This window comes from Drosophila erecta, unplaced genomic scaffold, assembly GCF_003286155.1.
Source record: "Drosophila erecta strain 14021-0224.00,06,07 unplaced genomic scaffold, DereRS2 tig00000055-arrow-pilon, whole genome shotgun sequence".
In the NCBI taxonomy this organism is placed as follows: domain Eukaryota; kingdom Metazoa; phylum Arthropoda; class Insecta; order Diptera; family Drosophilidae; genus Drosophila; species Drosophila erecta.
Window position 1 is genome coordinate 15,031,386 of NW_020825200.1, and position 18,264 is coordinate 15,049,649.

At 46.4% G+C, this 18,264-nt stretch overlaps 5 protein-coding genes across 7 annotated transcripts; 4 read left to right on the top strand and 1 right to left on the bottom strand.

Moving 5' to 3' along the window:
* The first annotated feature begins 4,671 nt into the window (after positions 1-4,671).
* LOC6542323 (lipase 1) lies at positions 4,672-8,454 on the top strand. Of its 3 annotated transcripts, XM_001969897.3 has the most exons (6): positions 4,672-4,779; positions 4,862-5,039; positions 5,235-5,500; positions 5,552-5,701; positions 7,700-7,828; positions 7,885-8,454. In XM_001969897.3, exons 1-6 carry the CDS (start codon positions 4,672-4,674, stop codon positions 8,293-8,295), a joined length of 1,242 nt encoding a protein of 413 aa, XP_001969933.1. In that variant the 3' UTR covers positions 8,296-8,454. The 3 variants fall into 3 exon arrangements, 1 of the variants encoding a protein (XP_001969933.1); XR_003407801.1 differs by lacking the exons at positions 4,672-4,779; positions 4,862-5,039; positions 5,235-5,500; positions 5,552-5,701; positions 7,885-8,454 and adding an exon at positions 7,528-7,602 and having other exon boundaries at positions 7,681-7,750; XR_003407800.1 differs by lacking the exons at positions 4,672-4,779; positions 4,862-5,039; positions 5,235-5,500; positions 5,552-5,701; positions 7,885-8,454 and adding an exon at positions 7,542-7,602 and having other exon boundaries at positions 7,700-7,769.
* LOC6542093 (aminomethyltransferase, mitochondrial) lies at positions 5,817-7,125 on the bottom strand. Its single transcript, XM_001969898.3, has 2 exons — positions 6,655-7,125; positions 5,817-6,596 (listed from the first exon to the last, which is right to left on the bottom strand). Exons 1-2 carry the CDS (start codon positions 7,111-7,113, stop codon positions 5,838-5,840), a joined length of 1,218 nt encoding a protein of 405 aa, XP_001969934.1. The 5' UTR covers positions 7,114-7,125; the 3' UTR covers positions 5,817-5,837.
* Positions 8,455-9,019: 565 nt separating the features above from the next.
* Positions 9,020-11,538, top strand: LOC6542258 (lipase 1). The gene is made up of 5 exons (XM_001969899.3): positions 9,020-9,543; positions 9,888-10,065; positions 10,131-10,486; positions 10,700-10,837; positions 10,896-11,538. The coding sequence occupies exons 1-5, from the start codon at positions 9,340-9,342 to the stop codon at positions 11,337-11,339; spliced, it is 1,320 nt and encodes a 439-aa protein (XP_001969935.1). The 5' UTR covers positions 9,020-9,339; the 3' UTR covers positions 11,340-11,538.
* Positions 11,539-12,937: 1,399 nt separating this feature from the next.
* Positions 12,938-15,436, top strand: LOC6542250 (uncharacterized transmembrane protein DDB_G0289901). The gene has a single exon (XM_001969900.3). The coding sequence runs from the start codon at positions 12,951-12,953 to the stop codon at positions 15,252-15,254; it is 2,304 nt and encodes a 767-aa protein (XP_001969936.1). The 5' UTR covers positions 12,938-12,950; the 3' UTR covers positions 15,255-15,436.
* Positions 15,437-16,788: 1,352 nt separating this feature from the next.
* LOC6542183 (glycine-rich cell wall structural protein) lies at positions 16,789-17,842 on the top strand. Its single transcript, XM_001969901.3, has one exon. The coding sequence runs from the start codon at positions 16,825-16,827 to the stop codon at positions 17,746-17,748; it is 924 nt and encodes a 307-aa protein (XP_001969937.1). The 5' UTR covers positions 16,789-16,824; the 3' UTR covers positions 17,749-17,842.
* The last annotated feature ends 422 nt before the right edge of the window (positions 17,843-18,264 follow it).

Consider the following 18,264-nt stretch of genomic DNA (forward strand, 5'->3'; position numbering starts at 1 on the left):
GTAATAAAATATTTCTCACTTGGACTTAGAGCATATATAAAATTGGAATTTCCCATTTTAATAATATTATTACCTATTTTTAGATGATGTACTACTTGGGTTTCAAGCTTTCATAAAATGTTTATAAAATATATGTCCAATATAAATCCAATGCGTTTTGCGCTGTGTGCGGGTGATTAAATTCTACATTATGTGGGTTCGACTTACATTGCTTTGGCCCCAACTCTTTGCGCCATATTAACTGGGCTTATTTATTAAACACGTTCTGGAGAAGCACAGCTGCTGGGTCTGCTTTATCCGGCCTCTCCAGCGAGTGCTTCCATTTGGCCCAGAACGTGTGCATACCAAATGGGATCCTGGCCAGGTCCTGACTCCTGGTTCCGGCCATTGCAGAACATGGCTCGCTGACCGGCTGTTTGTGGCCTCAATAAATCAAGCGGAATTAAGTCATCAATAATGGAAAGACATAAAGCAGCCAGTCGAGCTCTAGTTGGAAGCTGTTTGCGTTGCGTAACGAGAGTGGGGGAGTGTGGCTGAAAAATACTTCTGAGGGCCATAAAGAAATGCAAATTGTTGGGGTATGTGTTCAATATGTGGGTTCTGCGAAACGAGGTCCTTAAATGTTCAACAGTTGTTGAACTAGTTGCAAAATAAGAGCTCACAGAGCTCAGTATGCTTATTGGCAAAACGTGTACGCAGCTCACTTCTTTCAAATAGCCTGATATCTCCATTCTTTTTGTACTCCGACCTTCAGACCGACCGTTTCAGAACTTATATTTATACTAAAACGCTGATTAATTCCTTCAGCATCAAACACTTGTCGATTACTCGGAACGGAAAACAATAAACATTGGCTAATTGCCTTAAACAAATTGAAGATCACTTAGCTGGATAATTTCTGGTTAGACAACCCGGATTGTCTCAGAACTGCTAGTAATCAACGCAAAAAGCGAAATAAAAGGCCATAATGATTATTTATTAGCCGGTCGGTGTTAAATATGCAAATAAATAATTGCCTGTATCGGTGAGTTTGTGTGAAATACGAACTCACAATAGTCTAGACTTTAATGGCTAATAGGGGGATTTCCTCGAATGCGATTTTCATACCGGTAACTGAAAGTTGCATTTCTCAAGTGACGTATTCAGTGTAATTTAATGAATTATTTTCAGTGGGTGCCTGATGGAGTGACATCATAGCAATATATACGCCGTTCGTTTTACGAGAATAAAAAGTATAATTGCAAAATATATACGTCGACTTGATTGTTATTGTTCTGACTTGCGTGAGGCTTCCAGTTTGCCTGGCTTAATTAGAAACTCATTCACATGAGAGACTTTGAGTTTCAATTCACAGTTGGCATTAATCTCGGCCAGATGGCTCATTTCTCTTGGCCATTCTTTTGACTCATTTAGCCCGGAATCAAGATACTATGCGCACGTTTCTTGGCTGCTTTTCTTGTCAATTTGGTTTCTCTTCGAGACAAATTCATAAATATTTTAATTAAAATTCGAGCGAGTGGCGAGCCCAATGTTGTTCTAAGTTAAGAAGTTTACGTTGCAGGCTCGGAAAACGGAAACGTTTTCTACAACGTCATCAGAAACGCATAACATTTCAGAAAAGGGGGAAAACAGGAAGCAAACTTTTTGGCCCAAGTTCAGCGAAAGTTTCGCTGCAAAGAGAAATTTAACTAATTCCATTATGCATAAAAGTGTAAAAAAAAATATATAAAACGGCATTTGGAAAATGTTAAACAAAAATGTGAAAACTTCGCCCTTGTTGCTGCGCCGGGCCAATGGAATTTTCCTTGGCTCGGACACGGTAACGTGGAAATTTGCTGGCAGAACTTGCTTTAATTCCGCTCGAAAACTCACGTTTTGTTTATTTAAAAGGCGCACATAATTCGGCGAATAAATGCCGGGCACTTGATAGCTAATAAAGGCTTGAACTTTCCAAAATTTCAGTGCTAAGTAGATATTGAAGCTTATCCCTGTACAGGAAATTTTAAATTGAGCAGTTAGAAGTTTGCCAAGGCGGAAGATCTTTAAAATTGCATTGGAATGACTACAGGTTACGATATGAATTGAATTATTCACTGTGTGAATGAACGTGGATAGCACACTTGAATCGCATTTCACATAACCTACCCCAAGTGAGCACAAAGTCTTTTTCTTCGAGCATTTTCAGGCAAAAATCCTATTTATAACCAAAATGAAATCATTAAGCAGCTTTTACTGTCAAAGCAAATGGCACGCAAACATTTCAAAAGCAATTCACAGTCAGGCATAGGAAATAATAACAAATACAGAAGCGAGTTCCGTAGGCGGAAAACGGAGACGACCCACCGAAAGTTGCCATGCAATTGAGTTGAAAGACAAACAATGGCAAAGGAAAACTCTGCGGAAGAAGGGAAATCGAAGGCGAGCCCCCTGAAAAGCTGTTGCCACAATAAACGACACGATTCATTCACTCACTTACCCAGCCAGTGCCAGTGAGTTCGTCAATTACATTGATTTCGTGTGCGGTTGTGTCTCTGCGAGAATTTCCACCTGCCGGAAAAGCGCAGCGGAAACGGGAGTGAAAAGTCAGGGGGGAAGCGGAAAACCAGCCGTCGCCATTGTCACCCTCGTCGCATTTTGATTTGTCTATCTGCCGTTTAATAATACAAAGTGTCTTTTGCTGCGATTCCTTTTGCGAATATTTTCGACAATTTCCTTCGACAACAACGACGGTGATTGACTTTTGTTTGCCATCACCATTTTCATTACTATTTTCATTTTTCACGTCCCATTGTCTGGCCTTTCCTTGTTTTGCCGCAAACTTGTTTACCTCCACGTTATTTACTCGCCATAATGATTTTCCCATCAAATCGCAGTCGTTTTGGCCCATTGCTGGCGCCCCAACCCACCTTCCTACCAAAAATGTCAATTGATGCGTGCCGAGTTCGCTCCATTCAGCCCCGTTTATGGCTCATGTTTTACGGGGCGTAAAAAGTGTCATTAGAGCAGATAAATACGTGTAATTGTGCAAAGTTCCATGGGTGGGAAATCATCTAAGCGATGATGTGTGTTTCGCATGAATGCAAATTTTAAATTGTATCTTTGGGGTGTTTGTCCTCTTATCGTACCGTATCGAAGGTACATTTACGGGGGTGTCACAAGTCAACTCCGCTTTGAATTCTATAAATAGCACTTCAGGCGTCTAAAAGTACGCAATATTATATGTTTCTTATTTTGTTAAAATACCTCATTAAGTAACTACGATTAAAGCAACTGTATCCCTTTTGAAATATCTCCTTAAATAAGTGTTCATTTGAGCTTGTTTCCATGTGGAGTATCGACTTGACCGCTTTCCATCTACCACGAGTCTGCATAACTCTGGTCACCGCTTCATGAATTCGTAGAATGCATTTTTAAAATTCAGTAACCGCAGCCAAATTAATTTTCAACTGACTGCCGCGCGGGCGTGACAAATGCAGACAAAGTAAATTGCATAATTGCAGCTTTATTAAATTTAATAAAAATTCATACATATGCCAGCGCCGACATGCCACGCCCCCTCCGACGTTCAGGGGCGGTCGGTGGATCTCGCACCCTTTATTCACATCCGTTAATCGACTGCACTTTTGCATCCCGTTGACTGCGCACAGATGCCGCCGCCTTTATGCCAGGATTCCAGGCTCCTGGCAGAGATGCCCAAAAAACAAAGCCGTATGGCTGCGGTTGCCCAAATGGCCGAAAGAGCCGCATGTAGCCGGGAATATATGACGGGAAGAAAGCTGAATGGGCAGCCGTGGATCCTGGATCCTGGGCCCAGGACCTGTGGCCAGTGCATGTCCTTTGCTGCCAGTCGCATTCGCGAACCCCACACCTTGCCACCCGTAGCCTTGTGGTTATTTTTCGCATTCACATTTTTGTATTCCATTTAATTTGGCGCTTGCTCCTGGCTTTGGCCTTTTATTCGGCTGCTTCCTTACCCATCCCGTCACTTTCGAGCGTAATTTTAATAAAGTTCGCCGCGATTTTTTGTTCTCCGGGTAGTCAATTGTAATCTCCCAGCGATAAGTAAACAAACGTGGACTGGGGAGCGGTCTGCTCCTGAGCTGCAATTGCAGCTGGATGGCCGAGTGCCTCCCATTTTCCTTTTTCGCAGACTTTTCCCCTTTGCGAGTATGAATATTGCTGAGTGATAAGACCAGGGGACTGCAATTAATTGTGAGTGTTGCCATACGGATTCCACTGCGGATGCGGATGTGTGCGGATGGTTTCAATCTATTTTATTTAAGCTTTCCATTAAGCTTTATTTAATTGGGAATTGCGAATTGCATTGCCTGGCACTTGTCTGGATGTAGGGAATAAAGTGTATTGTTTGAAGTTGAATTACATCACATTTGGGTAAGTCTTTAATGCTAATGCTTAACAACAAATTGAGGTTCAGTAATCTTTTTAATAGTTCATCGTAAGTGCTTTTGAAATCATTCAGATTCAGATTTTATATATTTTAAATACTTAATAATAGGCCGGTTGAAATATGTGAGATTGTTAGCTTAACCATTTTGCTCGATAAATTTCATTTTTGCGTGCTTGGCCTAGTCAGGTGTAAAGATGATCTGGGGAACCGGGCAATTAGTGCATCCATGTGGGGCTGACTCTCGATTTAGTTGAAAGGGTGAAATGGGTGGGTTAGGCTGCATCGGCGCCATCAAAGTAATGCTCATCGTGTGTGCCATTGGCAGAACTGCCCACTCCTCTCCGCCGGAGTCACGTTACAAGTGGACTACGGTGAGTGTCGGGCCAATAGCGACTACACTCACTTCGCCCAAATACACTTAAAAAAAGCAAGCATTCCATGCATCGCTATCAGATGGACTGGCTGGAGGCCCAGAATGTCAGCCACGAAGTGCACAATGTGACCACGGCGGATGGCTACCAGCTGCAGGTGCAGCGTCTGCCACGTCTGGGAGCCAAACCGGTGCTCCTGGTCCACGGACTGCTGGGTTCCTCCCTGGGATGGGTCTGCATGGGGCCTGAACGGAGTTTGGGTAAGCCAGTGGGCACTTCCGGTAACATGCGTACACTTAAAGCACACCTAAGGCACTTTAGACAGTAGTTAGATCTCTAAAGAAATTCATTGTCAGTGGGTTTGTCACTATCATTTTAATTGCAAGCACTTTCTTGAATGCACTTCGATGTACGAGTGTCTGTGCAGGAAACCCAATATTTTTTTCCGTGTACAGCCTTCCAGCTGCACCACCGCGAATACGACGTCTGGCTCGCGAATCTGCGCGGAGTGGCGCCCTACGGACGGCAACACATCGACTTCACCGACGTGATGGTCGAGTTCTGGCGCTTCAGCTTCCACGAGCATGGCGCCTACGATTTGCCGGCCATAATTGACCACATGGCGAAGGTCACAGGCGGCGAGCACCGGGCCAGCAGAGGAGGTTCTGGGGCGGATGAGGGGGGAATACACCAGCAGGTGGTACTAATTGGACACTCCCAGGTGAGGACGGCGGGTCCGCTGGCTAACTCATGCTTAAAGAAACGCTCTTAGGCCTTTAATGCGTTCCTGGTGCTCTGTGCTCTGCATCCACGCTTTAGCCAGCGCATACAGCTCATCCAGGCACTGGCACCTCTGGCTCGACTGCATCGCCAGGTGAGGTTCGACTCCTTCCAGGTGCGCCACCTCATGAAGTTTGTCAAGGTAAGTGCTGGGAGTCTCAATGCATAGTTAGCGGGTTTGGTGTTTTGTACTCTAACTTCAAGATTCTGAAAATCATTAACTTATCAAGCCCAAGCCTCAACTTTCAACTTGACCATTATCGAATTATTAAGCACATTTATTTCTTTGGCCTGTTATAATAGTTTGCTTTTACAAAAGGCATTTTGGTGACTTCGGCTTCGTAGAGCTTGTCTCGAACCTTGAGCTCCACCTTTGTGCCAGGTGCCTTTAGGTTCTCCGGTACGTATCCCATAGCAATGTTGCGTCCAGCACTAGGACTTGGGCAGCCACTGGTCACCTGACCCACCTGCTGACCCTGGCTAATGATGGCCACTCCGGAACGAGCTGGCGGTGGCTTGGTACCCAGCATCTGGAGACCCACCCGCCTGCGGCTGACGCCCTCCTTCAGCTGGCCGAGGATCACATCAGCTCCTGGAAAGTCTCGGGTGGTGCGGCGTCTTTTGGATACCAACCAGGCCAGAGCCGCCTCCACGGGTGTTGTTTTGGCATCGATATCACTGCCATACAGGCAGAGACCCGCCTCCAATCGCAGGGAGTCTCTGGCGCCCAGACCAGCAAGCTTGAGGACTCCACTCTCGAGAAGGGATTCTGTGAGCCTCTGTGCCTGGCCAGATTCCACCGATATTTCCACACCGTCCTCCCCGGTGTAGCCACATCTCGTGATCCGGACATTGGGTATTCCAGCAAAGCTGGTGACGAGGGAACTCATAAAGTAGAGCTGATCCAGAGCAGCTTCCTTGGCAAGTAGTTTCGATAGCTCCTTTGCCACCTGAGGGCCCTGGACGGCAACTAGGGACTGATCGGTGGGTGTGAGGAATTCAATTGTTACATCTTTGCCCTGGGACTTAAAGTTGTCCTGGGAAATCGAAACATATATTATCCATCTAGCGCAGTGCAATACGACTTCAACTTACCACTGCTGCACTCATTATGCCCATGTCCTGTTCCTTCATCGCCGCATTGGAGACCACATACAGCTCCTTTTCGCTGACTTTGTTCACGATAAGATCGTCCAGGATGCCGCCCGCCTCGTTGGTGAAGACGGTGAGGCCACCACTGCCCTCCGGAGTGCCCAAAATGTCCGCTGTGCAAATGGACTCCAGACAGGCGGCCGCATCCTTGCCGAAAACCCGAGTCTGCAGCATGTGCGACACGTCGAAGATGGAGCCCACCTGGCGGGTGTGCAGGTGGGAGGCTATAATGCTCTGATCCGAATACTGAACCGGCAGGGCGTAGCCGCCGAAGTTCACGATCTTGCCGCCCCTCTGCACGTGGAAATCGTAGAGGGCGGTGCGCTGACCCTCGCCGGCAGCGGAGGAGGCGTGGCGCAGACCGCCGAGGGCGGTGGGCAGTCGATAGCTTAGTCTGAACATCACGCAGTGACTGAAGCTGGGACCGAGAGCACTGCCAAGACCTCTTCCAGATGATACACTTCAGGAAATTTGCTTAGCTTTGAAGCACATATTTATTGCTTTTAGTTTCCTACTTTACATTACATTAGTACGCATATAAGGTATGCGGAGCCCAGCTATCCTGATTTAGCTTAGGGTTTTACAAAGTTGTTTGCTCGAGGAAAGCATATGTTTTTCTCAGTGTTGCTGATAACACCCCGACCACTTGACATCGCCCCGGAGATAGAGATAGGGAACCTCCGAGAGCAGGAGAGACTTTGAGATTATTTAGAGAAATGAGTACACTCGGTGATAACCCCCTGGTGTGACTTTAGGTATGTTTTGGTGGATCTTGACGCTTGGGAAAGCGAAACAAGTCAGCTGAGTGGAATCTATTCAGTGGAAATTTTCTATAAAGAGCCTTTGGTTAGAGAGATAAGCTAAATATTGAACTGTTGGCGCACTAATAGTGTAATAACTACTTTAAAGTTCTGTAGTTTCTGTAGAAAGAATCATTTCGGTCCGAACGTTCCTTACTTTGCAATACAGCTATTTTTCCCAATTCCAGAAACGCGAAAAGGCAAATAAGTTCGAGATCTTTCCACCTGGCTACTTTCGAAAAATATGCCAAGCCAAACGAGACCTTTGCGAATATTACGCCAAGCAGTTGGCAGGCAGCGCCCAAAACAACAACAAGGTAACCATTAATATGAATCTAAGGAATACCAATAAGCAAAACACTTCCCTGCTCAGCTGTTGGAAGCCTTTAACTACGAGTATCTACTGCAAGGCGGCTCCCCGAGGGAGATCAAACACTTGCAGCAGATATGGAAATCGGGCGACTTCATCTCCTACGACTTCGGAACGGCGGAGAACCTGCAAGTATATCGCAGCGTGGAGGCCCTCAGCTACAATATCACCCAGATCACAGTGCCGATCATATTGTATTTCGGGGAGACCGATGCCATTGCCACGCCGGAAGGAGTCCATGCCATATATGCCAAAATGCTGAGGTCGGTGAGGAGTGTGCGGAGGATTAACTCCAGGAAATTCAATCACCTGGACTTCCTGATGTCCGGCGATGTCAAGAGTCTGGTCAACGACAAATTAATCGAGCAAATGGAACAGTTTCTCGAGGGGCGGTTGCCCTACGTAATTGAATGACCGCTAAATATAAAAAAGACCCATTATAATGGAAATAACAGAAAATAATTGCCCAGCGAAATGCTTTATTTACCTTGGCAGTCGTCCAAAATGGCAATTATGTAATGCGGTAGCCAACCCATAAAAAATATACATATAGATGCATAATTCAAAAAGGCAGCCGCCACAACTGGTCGACACTTTTACTTTCTTTTGATGGCCAACAATAAAACTATCTGTTGTGGTGGGCTTAGCCAAAAAGGTTTCGGTTATCAAGCCATTTCGATGGTCAAATGAGAGACGATAAATAATGATAATTGCCTTAGTGGAAATGTTTGGACTGACTTAACAACGGTGGGTGGTATGTCCAGCTCATAAGCAAAGTACTTTTAATATCTTCATTATCAGAAGCAACCCAAATCTCCTTGATTTCTGTTTTTCTCAGCACTTAATCAAAATTGGATTTGCATAACACAGAGCCATTAGATGCCTTATATACAAGTATTTCATTGTGTCATCGTAAAAAAAAGGGCGTAGGTTTTGTGAACATTTGTGCTTGATAAGATAAACGGTGGCTCCATTGAACATGGTTTAATTTGACATGACTAGGTCTCCGGCTCGACGCTTCACTGTACTTGCTGCACTTGATAAGTTTCTTGTTTCCGATTGATACGCCCTACGCATTCGAAGTATACCCTCCCCTCGCATACCCTCTGATTTGTACCCATATTTAATTAACTGGCCGAAAAGGTAAAACGCAATCGAAATGTAAACAAAAGAAGCTAACACGTCACAGTGCGCAATGTTGTTGTCTGATCGAAAGTTTTTCGTATTTCGGCATTCTTTTTATTATTTCATTTTTTTTTTTGTATTTTGTATTTGCTGCAGGGTCTCTGCAGAAGTTGGTCGGTGTGGTTTTTGTAATCGGTGGTTCGAACCGTTGACAGTTTTCGAATTGGTCTTCAGTTGAGTTCGCGTCGCGCTGCGTTGAGGTTGAGGTTGAATTCCTCGAAGAGATTCGCTTCCGTGAAAGTGAAACTCGCAGATACTTGTGGCTAAAGCGAGATGCGGTGCAGCCTGAGGATGCGTCTGATCCTGCTCCTGGGGCTCTGTGTGTTCATCTCCAGAATCCAAGGCCAGCTGATTGGCGGCGAGGAGGACGAAGAGGACGAGGAGGAGGAGGAAGAGGAGGAGGAGAGCGTCGAGGACGAAACGCCGGAGGATCGACTGCAGCGCAAGAACATCAAGCAAGATTCGACTCTCAGTGTGGTTAGATATAAACTTAAACTGCTCCAATGATATACAAAAATAGGAAAAGATGTCATTTTTGACTTTTCAGTAATTAATATTATTTAAAGATTTATTAAATTATTATTATTAAATAATTTTATTGTTGCTTTAAATCCATTTTGTTTAGTGATTACAAAGGTTAAGCGTAACTATTTATGTGTACTTTTAGAACCTGAACACATTATCTCATCGTGTAAATTTAAACATATATCTATATCTTAAAGAGACAGCAATTATTACCGAAAAATGCTCTCATTGCGAAGTGGAAGATTACTCCTCTCGGTGCGGCCATTATCATCACTTCTCACCCATTTCGTCAACAGGACAAATTAATCGCCAAGTACGGCTACGAGGCGGAGGTGCACCATGTGACCACCGAGGACGGATACATTCTCACCATGCACCGCATCCGCAAGCAGGGCGCCCCGCCCTTCCTCCTGCAGCACGGACTCGTGGACAGCTCGGCGGGATTTGTGGTAATGGGCCCCAACGTGAGCCTGGGTAAGTGCCATCCGCGTCGTCCGTGATTAATGGCCAAGTGATTACGAGCGAAGTCCACTTTGCAGCCTACTTGCTGGCCGACCACAACTACGATGTCTGGCTGGGAAACGCGCGGGGCAATCGCTACTCGAGAAACCACACCACCCTCGACCCGGACGAGTCCAAGTTCTGGGACTTCAGTTGGCACGAGATCGGCGTGTACGACTTGCCCGCGATGATTGATCACGTGCTAAAGGTCACTGGATTCCCGAAGCTGCACTACGCCGGCCACTCGCAGGGATGCACCTCCTTCTTCGTGATGTGCTCCATGCGTCCCGCCTACAACGCCAAGGTCGTCTCCATGCAGGCCCTCGCCCCCGCCGTTTATGCCAAGGAGACCGAGGACCATCCCTACATCCGGGCCATCAGTCTGTACTTTAATGTGAGTAACGTTGAAACAACATGATGTGGAGCAGGTTGAATCATGGTAGGAGACGGGAAAGCATCGGTGGCGATTCATACAAGTGCTTTCTTTTGGCTGGAAATAGTTAGGACCACTCTGCGATACATCCTGTTAGGACCATATGTATCTTATTCTTAAATCCAAGCAGCCTAATCCTCTTGTTGCCATTCAATTTATGATGCATTTTTTTAGAGCCTGGTAGGCAGCTCGATTAGAGAGATGTTCAACGGGGAGTTCCGGTTTCTGTGTCGGATGACGGAGGAGACGGAACGCCTGTGCATCGAGGCTGTATTTGGAATCGTGGGTCGCAACTGGAACGAGTTCAACAGGGTAACCTTAAGCTTGACTTACAAGCAGAGTACAGATTAACCTCCGAGATGTGTTGCAGAAAATGTTCCCCGTGATTCTGGGCCACTATCCGGCGGGAGTGGCTGCCAAGCAGGTGAAGCACTTCATCCAGATCATCAAGAGCGGTCGCTTTGCGCCGTATAGCTACAGTTCGAACAAGAATATGCAGCTGTACAGGGATCACCTGCCACCTCGTTACAACCTGAGTCTGGTGACAGTGCCCACTTTCGTGTATTACTCCACCAATGATCTGCTATGCCACCCCAGGGATGTGGAGTCCATGTGCGATGACCTGGGCAACGTGACGGGGAAGTACCTGGTGCCGCAGAAGGAGTTCAACCACATGGACTTCCTCTGGGCCATCGATGTGCGGAAAATGCTCTACCGGCGAATGCTGCAGGTGCTCGGAAAACTGCCTGAGGGCTCGCAAGAAGAGGCTAATCGATCCAAAAGGGAAGTCCGGCGAAGATTCATGCGGTCTTGAGTATGTTAAATTGACCTCGTAATTATAAGTATTTATTTGGACAATAATATAAGCAAAAATCAGAGCTTCGTATTTATTAGCATTTCGCATTAGCATTTAGTTTTCTTGTCTCGGAGAAATCTGTGCCTAAAAGTGTATAATTAAACATAACACACCGTGTCGATATCAGATTCATATTAAAAATAACAAAGCTACTTGGCTACTCCCAATTTAAATATTTATTTATTTATTTGCTCGTCGTTGTACTTGGCTTTAAATATGGAAAAGATGCCCGTATTTGCATAGCATTTCGCATTCTCAAGTGTGCATGGGCAACTCCGGCGGAAGCGGAAGTCAAGTGTTTCTTTCGCCCCACAAAAGCCGTAACAGATTTTGCATCAGCATCAGCCAGCTGGCGGGCCAAGATACATGCATTTGTAAGCAGATTTCCTGTGAGCACAATTTTCCATTTTCCCCAGTGCTTTCAAGTGGGCCAACAGCTGACACCGGGGCCAAGAAGCTGCCGCATTTCCCGCCTTTCCCGCCCTCCAGGCAGCTCCACTTCCTTGGGCTCTTAGCCCACATTGTCTTGCCATTTGCATTTGGGTGGAGCTCAGCTCTGCTCAGCTGCGCTTTTCCTGCAACACCAGCAGCCAAGTTAAGTGAAAAACAGTGTTTAAGCTGGCGGCAATGGCAACTGGCTCGTGGCTCAGATCGATTGTACAGAGCCGAATTAGCCAAGTTCTCTACTTAGACGTATTATTATCTATAGAAAAACTTCCGCGTACAGTATTTAAGCTGTAAGTCTTGTTCAACAGGTCACACATATGAAATATTAGTGAGAATCCGATTATTTTTGACGACTACCATAGTCGCCATAGCAGATGTAAAAATAATGCTAATTTTAAGATGCTTGGGCGAGGGAAATTAATTATGGGATAGAATAGGCACGAATAACTTGAATAACTTAATGCGATGCCAGAATACTCTGTATATTTTAATGAGCATGAGTTGAAGATTTTAAGGTAAACTATAGGGTAATGAAACCTACAAAGTACCTTTATGGTATTAAGCTGGATTTTAAGCAAGATGATACAAATTAAATGAGTGGAAAGTTCCCTTTGGCTATTTCTCCAAGCTCGGATTGACCTTAATTTGGCAACTTCTTCATAGCACGTGTTATATTTATACATTAGTGAATCCCCTAAGCAGAATAAGCACCTCCCAGTCAAAAAACTATGATAAATGTTAAGAAACTGGTTTGTCTCTGTTTTTTTCGAATTAATTAGCAAAGAAATCGTCACCAAATTTGTTGACTTACAGTTTAGCCTCTGTTAGTGTACAAATCAAATAGTTTAAAGTTTTGCCATTTCAAGTCTTTTAGCTTGTCTACAAGAGATCATTTGAGTTAATAATAGTAATTTTATTTCAGATATCAACAAATTAAGATGGCGAAATGAAATGAGCTCCTAACAAAATCTAATTTAGTTGGAGCTGTTAGGTATAGGGTAATGGCGAGTTCGGCGTAGCGAAGCTTACCTGTAGTGGCTTTGAAGTCATGACTGCTAGGCGTATTTTCGGTTCTATAAAAGCTAGCCGTTTTCTCGGAAAGCAGTTAGTAAAATTGAGACAATGGTTCCCGCGGGATTGTATTTACTTCTGTCTGCCTGCTGCGTGTCCTTGGCATCCGCCGGATTCGGATTGGGCTTCGGTGGTGGCAGCCTTGGACTTGGAGGTGGAAACGGTGGTGGCTCTGCTCAAGCAAGCCTGCCTGGATTGAGTCTGGGTGGGGAGTACAACAGAGGAGCTTCTGGATCGGTTCTGAACCAGGCTGCCAACGGCCTTCTGGGCGCTGCTTCGACTGGAGCCAATGTAATCCACTCCGCCGGATCTGCAGCTGCCAACCACGGAGCTCAGGCTGCCAATGGAGTGCTGGGAGCAACTGGAGCTGGAGTAGATACCGTCCACTCTGCCGGATCTACAGCTGCTGCTCACGGAGCTCAGGCAGTGAACGGAATATTGGGAGCCGCAGAAACGGGAGCCAATGTAATCCACTCCGCCGGATCTGCAGCTGCCAATCACGGAGCTCAGGCTGCCCATGGAGTGCTAGGAGCAACTGGATCTGGAGTAGACACCGTCCACTCTGCCGGAAATACAGCCGCAGCTCACGGAGCTCAGGCAGTGAACGGAATATTGGGAGCGGCAGGAACTGGAGCTAATGTTGTGCACTCTGCCGGATCGGCGGCCGCTGCTCACGCAGCCCAAGATGCCCACAGAGTGCTGGGAGCTGCTGCGACTGGGGTCAATGCTGTGCACTCTGCAGGTTCCACGGCGGCGGATCACGTACACAGTGGATCCGGTTCTGCTTCCCTTGGAGCTGGACATTTGAATATTCAATCCACTGGCAACAGTGGCTCCAAGACGAATGCCGCACACTTGACCATCGGCTCTTCCGGTGTCCAGTCCGGTTCCAGTGGCGTCCATCATAGCACCGGCTCGGCTACTGTTGATGCAGCGAATGCAGTGCTGAATGCAGCGGGTGCAGGAGCAGCAGGATCGTCAGGTGCCGCTCATGGAGCCCATGCTGTCAATGGAGTTTTGGGAGTTGCAGGAGCCGGAGCCAATGTGATCCATTCCGCCGGATCAATTGCTGCCGCTCATGGAGTTCAGGCTGCAAACCAAGTTGCCAGCGGCGTTGCCAACGGTGCATCCTCTGGTTCCGGATCCAGTTCTGGTCACTTGACCATCGGGTCATCTGGCATTTCGGGATCCAGCTCTGGTACCTCCGGCGCCAATACTGCTAAAATCACCGGATCTTCGTCAACTGCTGCACACCATACTGGATCTGTACAGGCTGGTTCTGCCAAGATCACGGCTGGACATGGAAAAATTGAAGCCTCTGGCTCAAATTCCGGCTCTGCTGGTGCTGCTCACCTCAATGTTGGAGCCACTGGAGCCACTGGAGCCAGTGCAATGAAAACTTCCTCCACGTATCATGCATCCACGGGAGGCTCTTCATCTGGCACAACCACCGGTCAGCTGAGTATTGGAGCATCAGGTGCCACAGGTTCTGGTTCTGCTGGTTCTGCTGGCTCCCACGGAGCAGGAAATTTGAACATTAAATCGTCTGAAACCACTTATTCCTCAAAAACCGAATCATCCCAGTTTAGTGCTGGTCATACCCACACTAGTTCTGGATCCACAACTATTGAAGCCTCTGGAACACACGCGGGATCTGCCCACATCAAGACAGAGCACAAGAAAGTTGAATCGTCGGGATCGAGCTCCTTGCACTCCGGATCAGGCTCTGCTTCCATCGGTGCTGGTCATCTGAATATCCAATCTGCTGGCACTACAGGATCATCCCAAGGTGCTTCAAACAGCGCATCTATTGGTGTTGGACATCTTAGCATTGGAGCAACTGATTCCACCTCTAAGGGATCCTCTGCCACTGGTTCATCTGGTCACTTGAGCATCGGATCAGCCGGAATCTCTGGATCTTCTGCTTCTGGAGCTGGATCATCCAAGATCAATGCCGGACATTTGAGTATCGGATCCTCTGGCAATGCCGGATCAGCTTCAATCGGATCGAATGGCCTGTCAGTTGGAGCAAACGGACACAAATCTAACACAGCTGGATCGATCGGACTAGCCGGTGCCCATGAGGCTGCGTCTCTGGCCCATGGAGTCGCCAGCGGTATACTGGCACCTGCTACGGGTTCGGGAAGCCTCTCTCTCGGTGGCAGCACTGCATCTTTGGGATCGAGCGGATCTTCCAGCCAAGGAGGATATCGCCAGGGAAGTATCAGTTTGGGCGGAAACGGACTAAGCCTTGGAGGCAATCTCGGTGGAAATACAGGAAGTGCCGGAATTGGATTGGGTGGCGCTCACCTAGGAGGATCCATTAACCGTGGCGGCGGTCTTTTCCTTGGCTAATTTTAAGTTAGCTTTAATATTTTGAAGTATTCTATTCTTAAATTGCACACTCATAAAAATGCCGAAAATTCCCGAAAGTTCGGCGAAAAAGGAGTACATATCCATTGCTATCTCTATGTGCTCTTCCTGTTTTTGAGAATAAAGTGAAGCACGAAGCAAGAGAATCTTCTCTCTCTCTTTAATTTATTGTTCTTTTCTTGTTTATGTCCGAATGTCCTTAGCTTGAAGGCAAATTACCAGTCGACTTAGAAAAGTAGTAGGCTCAAATACATGGCCATTCGAAAATGGCCGATTTTCTAAAACGCATATGTAAAATTTCAACTCGAGCTTTAAAGGCAAAGTTCACATTATACTAAACATTAAGCTGGCATAGTAGATTTTATCTAAAGCTTATAAAAAAGTGACGCTAACCAATAATTATTTATCTTTACTCTCAAACCTTTTGCAAATGCAAAGTCCAAGTTGAAAAGAAAATTTATTTGGCCACTTTGGAATATAATAACACCATTAAGTACTACTGCAATAAATTACGACAGTGTGTGCTTTACGATCGTGTACTAATTAATTAATTAAAATGTTCGCAAAATAAACATTGCGATGGTCCCTGGAAATGTTTAATAATTTTATATAATTCATCACTCTGTGTTGCGTCTATATTGCCACCCCATCAAACCAGAGTGACGTAGACCCTAAGGGTCATTGTCGTAACCATCAACCGCCTCCGAATATCATCTAATTGAAAATAAATCTAATCTTGGGCGAGTCGAGAATCAATGCAACTGATGCCGAGGCAATCGATGATTAAAATGGTTTACATAACGCTGAGCGTCTGATTACTGGGTTATGACGAGGTCGAAATACCCTCTTTCGCGCTAATCCAGGTTCAAGCCACATTGTATCTTCCATTTGGAATACCTGTTAGCTTATCTGTTTATTTTGGTTAATAAACAATGGAAATCGGGCTGGGCATCATTAAGTTAATTCATCATTGCTGATGGCTATCATGAATCTCCCGCGGGTTGCACACGCCTTCCAAATATTCGGTTCTCCCTAGGGTATAATGTAATTTCCGACTCTAGACAATCGAGAATATTAAAATGGAACTCGTTTGTGTTCTCCACGGGTACAAATTACACTGTGCAACAGGTGTGCGCTCTCATTTATAATTATAATGCCTATAATAACTGTTTTAAAGAAGTGTTTTAAGATTCTCACTACTATAGAATAGTAAATTAGTAACTCTCTGCTTATGGGTAAATATTTTGAGGTGTTGTACAATGAATATGAAATCAAACGAGTAATGATAAACAATATTGTACCGAAATGATTAATTAATCAAATTAATAAATTTTAATATTCTTTGTTGTCCAGTGCAGTTTGAGTTTTTGCCTGGCTTGACCCTAGGATCTCAGCATTCGGAACGTGACTGGGTTCTGTTCTTTTTTCGCGCTCTACGAAATTTTTGCAAGTATTTTGCAATTATTTGTACTTTTTGCACATCGGAGAGTCTCTTATAAAAGCCGGCATCTTTCCAGGGAGCCGAGTTAGTAAGCTGCAGGCAAAGGTTCCGATGCGTCTGTTTGTAGTGCTGAGTGTTTGTGTGGCGTTGGCTTCCGCCGGAGGTTACGGCGGTGGAGGCGGAGGTGGTGGCGGTGGACACGCCGGGGCATCCGCTTCCTCGTCCGCTTCTGCCGGTGCGATTGGCGGCGGCGATGGAGGCGGCAAGCTCGGCGGAGGTTATGGTGGTGGAGGACACGGTGGTGGAGGACACGGATCTGGCGGCTTCGGCCCTGGAGGTGATTTAGGATTTGGAGGTGGCGCTGGTGGAGGAGGACCCTTCACAGGTGGCCATTTGGGCGGAGAACCTATTTACGTCGGCCATTCTGGAGGCGGAGGCTCAATCGTTGGCGGTCCAATCGGATCAGGTGGCCATTCCGGAGGAGGAATCGGAGGCGGTCCTGGATTCGGATCAGGTGGCTATTCTGGAGGAGGTGGCCATTCTGGTGGAGGTGGCGGAATAGGTGGCGGCCCTGGATTCGGATCCGGTGGCTATTCTGGAGGAGGTGGCCATTCTGGTGGAGGCGGTGGAATCGGCGGTGGTCCTGGACACGGTGGAGGAATTGGCGACGCCGGAAGCTCTGCATCATCTTCAGCTGGAGTGATTGGCGGAGGTCACGGCGGCGGACCAGGTGGAGGAATCGGAGGAGGAGGCTTTGGCCCTGGCATTGGAGGCGGTATTGGAGGCTTTGGCCCCGGCATTGGAGGCGGATCCGGTGGTGGACACTTTGGAGGTGGTCTAAGCCACAAGAACAAAGGCCACGGAGGCGGTGGAGGATTCAAAGGTGGATACGGTGGCGGCGGTGGCGGCTACGGACCTGGAGGCGGCTTCGGAGGCGGACCAGGAGGTGGTGGTGGCTACGGAGGTGGCTCCGGAGCCTCTGCCTCAGCCAGTGCCAGTGCTTCAGCAGGAGCAGGCGGCGGCTATCATGGCTAGTCTGGTGAACCAAATGCCCAATATACCTGTAATTCTCCCAGTGGCTTAAAGTATTACATCAATCCCAATCAAATATAGTTTTTGTACTCAACAATTATGGTGTGAAATCATTTTTTAGCATATTTTTAGATATTATTGGATTCGTTGATTTCTTTTTGAAACCTTAAAAGTTAAGATAAGGAGTACGGACTAAATGTATGAAAGGCACGTGATGTCCTTGGTGGTAACCAATTCATACTTTTAGCAGTTTCCCCCTTTTTGGCGGTCGGAAAATCTGGCATGCAAAGTTCCGCCAAAATGAATGGCCTATTAGAGGGAATGGCGGTGTGGCTTGGAGTTGTATTTGCGCCGGCCGAAGACATTGATGCCACTCATGGCCACATAAATCTCTTAAATGGCCAGGACAGACTGCGCTGCTCTTGAGTTTTATGTGTCCCCCACAAACATTTATCATTAAGCTAAGTTTTACTATTGCAAATTGTTGCACACAATGGCAACAAATTGAAATCTTAAGCA